General features: G+C 49.1%; 1 protein-coding gene across 2 annotated transcripts in view; it reads right to left on the reverse strand.

Annotated features, from left to right (window-relative positions):
• Positions 1-10583, reverse strand: part of Abr (ABR activator of RhoGEF and GTPase) — a 150936-nt gene that overhangs the window by 88080 nt on the left and 52273 nt on the right. The window contains exon 2 of one of the 2 annotated variants that reach the window (XM_010642189.3): positions 10304-10488. In XM_010642189.3, the coding sequence (XP_010640491.1) occupies positions 10304-10411 (108 nt within the window). In that variant the 5' untranslated portion in view covers positions 10412-10488. Of the gene's footprint in view, positions 1-10303; positions 10578-10583 lie in introns of those variants that run through there. The other variant, XM_019210375.1, reaches the window with a different exon arrangement.

Raw genomic sequence — 10583 nt, forward strand, 5'->3', positions numbered from 1 at the left:
TGGTACCAGGGATCAAACACAGGACCTTGCACTTGTGAGGCAGGCAGAGGAACCACTGAGCTAAATCCCCGGCCCACTGCCATGATGTTTATACCAGTGAAGACTGGAAAAGGCCCAAAAGTCTATCAGAAGTGGATTGGTTGGAGCTGGGGGCAGAGTCAGAGGTATAGCGCTTGCCGAGCATGCTCAAGGCGTAAGGTTAAGTCCCTAGTACCATGAAAAGAAACAAAATGGTTAAATGAAATGTGGCACAGCCATAGAATGAAAATACTGCAGTCACAAAAGGAATGAAGTAGATCTTTAATTACTGGTATGCAAGAAGTCTTAGTCGTATAAAGTAAAATAACAAGAGCAAATTGCACAGCTACCAGTACTGTGATCTCATTTTAATGTATGTAGTTTAGATATGGAAAAAATAAGGAAAAATGTACAAACAACTTTTAGCAGAAGTTCTCTTTGTAGGATGTGAATTAAGGAGACTTTCACTTTCTATATGCTAGAATTTTGAGTAATGTAATCAGGGAAAATAAAGACATTCCCCAAAAAAGTATGGGGTTGGTGGTGTGGGTCACTGGTAGAACATGTGCTTAGCATGCACAGGATCCTGGGTTCCATCCCTAGCACTGCCCTGCCCCACACCAAAAAAACCCAAACTAACCACAAAGTATGTTTACTATTATGACTGGGAATTCAGGTTGAGGTAGGAGGCCACAAGCAGACACATGTGATATAGCAAAGAGGAAGTCACAGGAGGCTCCCTGGAAGAGATGACATTAAAACTCAGAGCTAAAAATGAAAGAGGGTTAGCCAACTGGCGGGGAGGTGGGAACTAGGAAACAGGAAAGAGACTGTAAGAACTCAATCTGGCTGGAGGGCAGCAAATGTTCACACATTCATTCAACCAATATTTACTGAGCACCTACTATGTGCCAGATGCTGTTCTAGGCATTGGGGGCTACAAGGAACAAAGGCTTTGATATAAAACTGATAAGATCCTTCTTTAATGGAGTTCATATTCCAGTTGGGGAGTTGTCAGGCCAGCAGAGGCAGGCAGGGGTCAAGAAGTCAGGTCAGATAGGGTCTTGATAGTAAGTAGGTCTTAAGTTTCCCCACACAGACAAAGTAAAGGTATGGAGGGTTTTAAGCAGTGAATGACATGACCATTCTTCAGTGCAACCCTCTGGCTGACATCAGATTAGCCTTTCTGAAAGACTTTGTGCCCAGCAGCAAACCACTAAGTCAGCCCAAATAAGGGCAGAGTGGCCCTTGCTTGCTGATGACTCGATCACTATGATGACAAGAACCTCTGGACAGACCAGGCACATTCTTACCTCCAGGCCTTTGCTCCTTGCAGTATCCTTGGCCTGAAGTACCTTTTCCCTTCTCTGTCTGTCCCTAAGTCTTTCAACTTTCCTGGCAGAAACTCAAGCCCCACCTCCAGACTTGCTGGAGCTCAGGCGATCATGGCCCAATGAAACTGACTCCCACGGGCTGGTGCCAGGGCAGGTGCAGTTGCTGCAGCCACAGATGGAATGGAAGACTTTGCTTCTCCCTCTGCCTTCTCTTTCTCTGTTACGGTAGAAGTCACTTAAAAGATCACATATAGAATTCAATTAACATAAAGCAAAGTTTGGGTATAAACCAGCACATGACTTTATTTATATGGTAAAACAAATGGATGAAAACAAAAACACTCCCTTTGATACTGGATTTGAAATCTACTTCTCCCTCTTGACAACCCTGTAAACCTGGGCAAGGTATTTAAACTCCCTGTGCCTCAGTCTCCTCATCTGTAATGTAAATAATTATAAAATAAACTCTAAGATTGGTGCACAAAGGATAGTGTTTGGAGCATGCTAAAGCCTCAGCTGGCATCACTGTTAACACAAACCATTCTCCCTTTCTTCTTCGGCAAGGGCTGTGTGAGGGAAGAGCACAGAGGGCTGGGGGTCTGGCCCACTCTCAGACGCACCTCCTACCTATCCACTGCCCTGCCCACACTACTTCAGCTCCTTTTCCCAAATCTCCAGTGGCTTCCCCAAATGCCATAAGTTACACAGCTCCCTCACCTGGAATATTCTTCATGACTGGTGCCCACGCATAGCATGACCCACTCGCAGATCCTACCTCTCTTCCACAATCCGCAGTAGCCTAGAAATAGGTGTATTCTGGGCTGTTGTGGTAGAGTATGTGTTTAGCACACACATGGTTCTAGGTTCGATCCCTGGCACCAAAAATAAACAAAACAAAATAAAACAAAAGGGAGAAAGAAAACAGTGTGTGGGGCACAGATCCTTAGTTCATGTTAATTCCCCACAGCACCCAAAACAGAATCTTGTAAAAAGTTGGTGCTCTGACAATATTTAGTGAGTGGGAATGACAGAAAGAGGCTTATAAGGCAAGTCAAGGGTCTTCTGAGAAACAAGGGGCCTGCATTGAATCAATGGCTCCCATGGAAACCGATCATATTAATTGAGATCCAGGGGCTTAAGGGAACCCAAAAGACCCTACCAATGAAGGAATCACCTCTCTACCTTCAATCACAAGCCTCTTCCAAAGTCAGGAAGCTCATTACCTGTCTCATTCCTGGAGAATTCTAACAGTTGAAACATTCTTAGTATTTACTCAAATTTGACCTTACATAAAGTCTATTCTCATTCTGTACTCCAGGGTAACACAAGACCATTTTCTGTCATTTTAACTAGGTAATGTGTTGACCTCATACAAATGCAGAGTACAAAGGGCCATACAGTCATCAATATCCCTCCCATCCCTGCCCTAGCCCCTCTGCCTAGCACTCTAGAGCTATGTGGCTGCTGGTTTACCCTGGCCTAGGATCTGATGTCACATAACTGGATTCATAGGAACCATCCACCCAACCCAAATGCCTTGACCTTTCTTCCTGGAGACTTCACCAGGCCCCATGAACCTTGTGGGGCCATTTCTACTCCCCTCACTCCAGTCCAGCACTGGGGACTAAACTCAGGACCTTGTGCATGCTAGACAAACCTCCACCACTGACCTACATCCCAGCCCTTTTTAACTTTATTTTGAAACAGGGTCTAGCTAAATTGCCAAGGCTGGCCTTGAATTTTTAAACCTCCTACCTCAGTTTTCTCAGAGGACAGTAGTTCTTAACTAGGGTCAATTTTGCTCCTCAGCAGCCATTTGACAATGTCTGGATGCAAATTTTGTTGTCACAACTTAAGTTGAGGATGCTGTTGGCATCTACTGACAAGAGGCCAGGGACACTGCTAAACAACTTGCAACATGGGGCCACCCCCCCAACAACAAAGAACTACCTGGCCGTTTCCATGTCACAAACTGCTCGAGGACATACTCCAGAACCAGAAGCCAAACTCTGAGGAGGGGTAAGCCTTTGCCAGGAACAAACACAGTGCCCTGAGCCCCATTTCGTGTTTCCCCAGCATTCCCTTCCTTTTCAGCCCACAAACAACTGGCAGTGAGTCAGTGTCCAGCAAGGTGGACTTAGAGCCTTAGGGGAACAGCCTTGTAGGAGACAGGGAGGGAATGGTCTAAATCAAGTCTAAATACCTCTTTCCCAGGCACTGGGCCCTCTCCTGTGTGCCTCTCTCTTCCCCATGAGTCGCCCATGGTGGTACCCAGGGAGGGGTCTTCAACTGACAGGAATGCTGTGGGGAACTGAGCTACGACTGCACTGACCAGGCTCTGCCCCCAGAGCTGGGGCCCAGAGACAGCAACGCTTCGTGTCATTCAAATTCAGTTAACACCCCAGGAGCAAGGTTACCACGCAGCCCAGCAGTAAGCACTTGCACAACTGTTTATGTCATTTGGTCCCTAGAGCAGCCCTTCCAGATAGGGGAATTTAACTTCAGTTACAGTGGAAGAGTCTGAGGCCCAAAGTCACATGAAGGGAGGAAAGGAAATAGAGGAAGGACACTGGTGATCATTTCATTTCATCTCCACCCTTAAAGCTCACACTCACATTCTGGAGAAGGGGCAGAGGGCTGCGGCTATAAGTAACCCGTCATTTACTAAGTCTGGCAGCCTCTCTCCCCAGTTTCCACATGTGTGGCCCATCTCACAAGGTGGTGCGGGGACTGAATGAGCTGATTTGTACAAAGTGCTATTAGTAGTACCTGGCATTTGGTAAGTGTCATGACTGTGTGTTTAGGCTTTCTCTTCCTGCCACACCGGCAGGAGGGTGAGGGCTCCATGTGGCCATCCAAACAGAAGCTATTGGCCTAGATCCCTGCTGGGAAGGAGGTCATGAAGGGGTATTTTCTTCGTGAAAGAAAAATGTTCTGGCCTTGCTAACACCTGCTAGTGGAGAAAGCAGGTGACAATGACAAAAAGTAGTGTCCACCATAGTGTCCACCATAAAAGCCATCAGGCTCTGTCACCCTTCTGCACCATGGCAGAGTATGAAGCCTTTTAGGCTCTGCCCCTGGAGGGCTCACCCTGTGTGACCATGCACCTGTGAGGACACTCTTCCAGGCTCTCACAGCATTTTTTATGAGAGCAATTTAACACTACTGGTGTGATTCTCTGAGTCACCTCCCGTATCCCTCCCTGCCTTCCTAAAGGTTTCAGGACCTCAAAGGCAGAGAATGGGTCTGGCTGGGCCACTCTCCTATCCACAGCATCTGGGCCCTATAGACCAGCACCACTTTTAATGTATAAAAATGACTTTCTGTGTAGCCTGATTGGCAACTTGACATACATTAGTGAACTATAATCCCAGCATGTTGGCATGGAGGAGATTCCAGACAGGAAGTAAGCCGTGGGGATCTGCTAGGTCAGTCAGGTACAATTTCAGGCCAGACACTGCAGAGGGGTGAGCAACTGCAAGCCAGGTGAAAGGAGGGGTTTGGGGTGGTCTAGAGACAGGGAGATCCAACTAGAGAGGGAGTCAAGGGACACAACTGATACACTTTATCTACCTACTTTGGACTTTCCTCTTTCCCAAAATGGACAAGGCATGGAGCCACCCTGAGCTTTGATCCCCTGTATAAAATGGGATCTCCCTCAGGGGTTGGAGGCCCTAGGGACAATGAAATTCCTGGGTTCCTACAACAGCACCTTTCACATGGCTGCCAGTTAGTGTCCTTCTCCTTGCAGCAGGGATGGAAGGTCCAGGAAGGGGAGGGATGGGGAAAAAAGGGTGCTAAGATAGGGAGGCCAACAGACTGAGCAGGAAGCCCACTTCTGACCCTAGTAGGCATCCTTCGCCCACTCCATCTGGCTATATCTGCTGTATAAAGGGAGCTGAGTGGGATGGACACTCAGAAGCTGCTGGACCTCCATGCTGTCAAATCCCAACTCTCAACTCTTGGACCTAAGAAAGAAAGAGAAGGCAACAACTTTTCCCAGCTTCCTCCCCCGAGACCACATATGTCTGCCCTCCGTCCTGCTGGCCAACCCAGAACTGCTTGTTCAATTTCAAACACCAGGTAAGAATTTCTAGGTAGCTGGGAGCTGTTGAGAGGGGTCACAGAGACAATCAGGAATCAGGACTGCAGATCTTACATGATAGATGCGCCCCACAAGTAACCATGTACAACCACGAAACAGCAAGGGGGCCAGCGGTGGGCTGTAAAATTTCAGCAGGGGCCAAGTGTGGTGGTACAGGGAAGCTGAGGCAGGATTGCCACAAGCTCGAGGCCAGCCTGAATTACAAAAAAGACCAAAAGAAAAGCTTCACCGGGGAGGGGGCATCTGAATAGGACCCAGCAGCACCTCTTAGGCTCCAATACCAAAGTCCCATGTTCAAAAACTCTGGCCACAGCTAGGGAGTTAGCTCAGGGGTTCCTCCACCTACCTTACAAGCGCAAGGACCCAAGTTCAATCCCTGTTACCAAAAAATAAATAAATAAAAAGCTCTGGCCTCACTGGCTGTGTGGGCTCAGGCCAATTATGTCACCTCTCTAAGCCTTAGTTTCCTTAACTGTAAAATAACAGTTAAAACACCTACCTCACAGGGGCACTGCAGGCCTTAAGTGAGGTAACATATATAAAAGGCTTGGCACGTATCTCTCTAAGTAGCTGTGATGAGGAGGAGGAGGGAAGGAAACAGAGGAAGGACAATGGTGATCATTTCAATTCATCTGCACCCATATTTCTGGAATCTCCTGGCAGCTGGAGTCGGAGCCCATGTACAGACTGCACAATTTACAAAGCATTCTGCCTATTACCATTTCATAGAACACTCACAATAGACATATGAGGGGAAGAAATTCTCGGTGTCTTCACTTTACAGATGAGCAATCTGGATTTCGGAGATGGTGAGACAGGTCACACAGCTACAAAATGGTAGAGGAGGACACAACCCAGATGTTTCTGTGGCCCCTTTAACTGCACCCCCTCAGAGGGGAAATAGGAATCTGTGGCTTATTGGGAACAAGATTTTCTGTAAAACTGTGGACCCTGGGTGAGGAACCCAAGGTCCTACTTGTCAAAAAGAGTCTTCATCCCTTCTTCCCAAGGTGAAACAAGGCCCACCAGTATACTGTGGCCCTGGCCTTGTGCCAGGGTGCCCTACTCAGCCTGGGCTAGAGGAGGATCTACAGGAAAGGGTTTTAGGGTTCAAGCCAATCCCTCTGTGGGCTGCACATCTCTTTGGCACAAACAATAAACAAGCAGCAGAGAAAGACATGCTGAAAAGTAAGGAGCAGGTATCAGAGGCCCAGCTCCATCTGGGGCTGCCACACAGATGAGCCCAGTCCCAGAAAAGAGATGGACTACAACAATAGATTCACTGTCCAACAGTATACACACACACACACACACACACACACACACACACACACACACACACACACACACACACACACACACACACGCTAGATTGGGTCCTTACAATGTTCCTAGTCCCCAAGAACTGACAAGGAAAGTCTTGTGGGCCTGGGGCACCTGGAGCTGAGCTGAACAAAGTAGTAAGCCAAGCCTGATGCTCCCAGACCTCCTCTCCACAGCCCTGTTGTTGGTGCTACTGGGTGCTGTCTAGAGATGTGGTTGGTATTATTTAGAGATGAGGAAACTGAGGCTCAGAGGTATTATAATAATCACCCAGTGTCTTATAACTAGAGCAGACTTTCATCTGTCCAAAACTTATGTTTTGCTTTTTAAAATTCTCTGGGCCACTGAGGGTAAGTCCGTGATGGTTCTGCCAGGTGTGGTGGCACATGGCTGTAATCTCAACACTCTGGGAGGCTAAGGCAGGAAGATCATATGTTGGAGCCCAGCCTAGGCAATTTAGTGAGACCCTGTCTCAAAACAAAAAAGGAAGGGAGGGAGGAAGGAAGGAGAGAAGGAAGAGAGTGCTCAGCATGCAGCTCAGTATGAAGGCCCTGTGTTCAATCCTTAGCATCGAAGGAAAAAAAAAAAAAGATTGTGATGGCTCATTTGATGTGTCAGTTTGACTGGGCCACAGATATCTATCTAATCATTATTGTGAGTGTACCTACGAGGGTGTTTACAGATGACATTAACATTTCAATCTGAGCAGAGCAGATTGTCTCCCCAGAGTGGGCAGACCTTGTCTAATCCACTGGAAGCCTGAGTAGAAGACAAAAGGTTGAACAGTGGGAGCTCCTCCTGTCTAACTGCTTGAGCTGGGTCACTGGTCTTTTCCAGCCTTTGGAACTGGACTGAAACAATGGCTGTTCTTCAGCCTTGAGCCAACTGGCTTTTGGAATGGAATTTATACTATCAGCTCTCCAGGTTGTCAAGCCTTTGGGATTGGACTAGAAATATACATCAGCTCTCTGGGTTTCTAGTAATCCACTGTAGAGAGTGGAGCTTCTTAACCTCCAGAATCACTTGAGTCAAGATGTAAAATATAAGTATACACACACATATGCATACGTACAAACAAATACACACACACACACACACACACACACACACGCACGCACGCACGCACGTATGCACATCCTAGTTCTGTTTCTCTGGAGAACCTTTGACTAATACAAAGATCAAATCTTGAGTCTCCAAGCACAAGCTGACAAGATGTTTTGGTGCTGGAAGCCTCAGCTGCCAGGCTGTGCTTGAGGCCAGATATTTGAATGTCTAGAACAATTGTTTAATCTGATCCAAAAGTCCCCTCTGTTCCCAAGTTCCCAACAGGAAGCCTGGCCAGGGAGGAGCCCTCCCTGCCTGGCCAAATGAGCACAGCCAAGTAGCAGGAACCTTAACCTTTTATTTTTTTTTAAACCAAACCCCCCCCCCAAGTACAGTATTGGCTCCCTCCAGGTGCCCTATTATAAATAGCAATACTTGCAGTGTCCACTAGGTGGGACCAGTGAAGCAGCAGGAAGGGTAGAATCACATCTCCAGGAGGGAAGGCAGAGCAGGCAGAGGGGTGCAGTAGGCTGTAATCTTTGCTAGATTCCCAAATACTCCCAATTCCTTCTAGTGTGGGATGTCACCCACAGTGTAAAACTCAAAACTGGGGGCCCCAAGTACTTCAGTAGGTTGTCACTCTGTAGCCAATGTAGAATTTGAAGTCCTCCAATCAAGTTATTCCTTTGTGAGCCCCTACGCAAAATGGTCAAACACAAAGTGAAGTTGTTGCCCAAAGCCTCAGAGTGCCAGGCAGAGGCTCTTGCATTACTTGTGAGATTGGTTTCACTATAGAAAGCATCAGGCAGGATCTTTCACCAGGGAATCTAAAAATCCACAGATGAATACTCCAGCAAGGTGGTAATGCGAAAAGGAACGAAAAGGGGACAGAGAAGCACAGGCCATGAGAGAAAGGAGAGAAAGGAGAGAAGGGACGGGAGATGGCAAAGACCTGGCCCTGTGTGGGGATTCTATAGGCGTCTTCTGGCACCTGCGCGCAGTGGGGTAAGAGCTGAGGCCCCTTGGGAGAGGGGAAGTCTCTGAGCCTCTGAATTGCATCTGAGTCTCAGAGCCTCTGAGTGGTCTTTGACTGAGAGACAGAGATGGGAGCAAGAATTCACTCCTTCTTACCTTCTACAGGTTGGCCTGAGTTCAGGTCCCAGAACACCCTGACCCACTCCTCTATCAGGTGCAAACATCCCTGTCCCTGCATGTCTAAAATGTCTGCCTCTAACCCACCACCTCTCCTGAGGAGACCAGGGCAACAACACACCAGAATGCCGGCTGAGGGGTACCCGAAGATGACCACTCTCTCCCGTCCCCTCCACCTACCACCTGCCCCCCATCATCACTTCCCAAACTTGTACTGCCTCGCAGCCACGGAGCTCTGCCTCAGCCTGTTGCTATGGCAACAGTGTGGCTTCCCCCAAGTGGGAAGCTGGTTGCCAAGGCCCTTGTTGCCAAAGGCTATAACAGCCACCCCAGTGTGCGAAGAGGGGGTGAGAGCCTGCAGAGGGTGGGAAGGGGCAGAGGGTTCTCCAGAATGGTAGAGTCCACACAGCCTCCAGCCAGAGTGGGGGAGCGAGGCCCTGAGAGGGGAAACGTATCAACTGGCATCTCAGTGACACTTTCTGGAAAGGATGAGAGGGAAGAAATGGGAGCCCCACAAAACACACTCTGTCAGGCCTGAACCAAGCAGGACCAGACACTCTAGGAACCTACCCCCGAACACACATGCCACCAAGAGGAAGAGCCCTGAGAGATCTCTGTCTTGCTGGCTCATGTGTCTGCACACACAAGCCGAGCCCAGACTGAGTTGGTCCCTGTCACCAGACACAGCATTCATTATAAGGACTGCAGCCTTCCACACATTCCTACCCCCTACCCTGTCTTGGAGCAGCACGTACTTAATATTCCTAATAAAATGCATCTCTTGGGAGCCAAGCTCCCGGCTGTCAACAAAAGGGGAAGTGGACACCACCAGGGTTTATGCCTTTCCTGAGTCAGCAGAGCAGGCTGGAGAGCCCTTGGGTCCTCAGGGAACACCACAGAAGCAGCTTGTTCCAGCCCACAGACCAGCCTGGGCTTTGCAGGGCCTGCATCTGGACACTCACAATGCATGGCAGCCACTGGTCAGCCTGGTCCCTCCCAGACTCCCCTCCTCAGACTGCTGATGAAAGGGACTGCAAGGAGAACTATTGAGGAAGTGAGACATATTAGGGACAGTGGTGCCGATGCTACAGAAGAGGGACGCAGGTACAGAGGGGAGCAGGGAGCAGCAGGTGTTGGGGAAGAGGAGCCTGAGCCTGAGAGGCCCAGGACAGAATGAGATGCCAAGGGCACCAAGGACAGACACATCCACATTTCCCCAGGCACTGTCAGCAGCACAGCCCAGCACATGACACCCCAGGTTGTTCCATCACCCTCCCCAGAAACTTCCTCTCCCCAAACCCAGAAGGAAAAGCAGATGTGTACCTACCCCATGTGCCAGCCCCTCGGGTGGGGTGGGGGAGATGCTGTCCCCACCACCCTGGCTGCGGGCGCTGAGCTGGGGCGACATGGTGGGTGACTCGTCGATGTATGGCATGGTCTCTGAGCCCTCGGGGGGCCCCTTCTGCTCCTCATGCCCCTCTGCGTCGTAGTCGTCAGTCGCGTAGCTGAAGTCTGAGACAAGGAACAAGAAAGGCCACTGAGAATCCTCCACGAGGGCTGCCAGGGACTGGTAGCGCAGTGGGCGCCGGCGGCGGCCCCCGGCTGCC

Source organism: Fukomys damarensis, unplaced genomic scaffold (genome assembly GCF_012274545.1).
Source record: "Fukomys damarensis isolate Sample0158 unplaced genomic scaffold, DMR_v1.0_HiC HiC_scaffold_13, whole genome shotgun sequence".
NCBI classification, from domain to species: domain Eukaryota; kingdom Metazoa; phylum Chordata; class Mammalia; order Rodentia; family Bathyergidae; genus Fukomys; species Fukomys damarensis.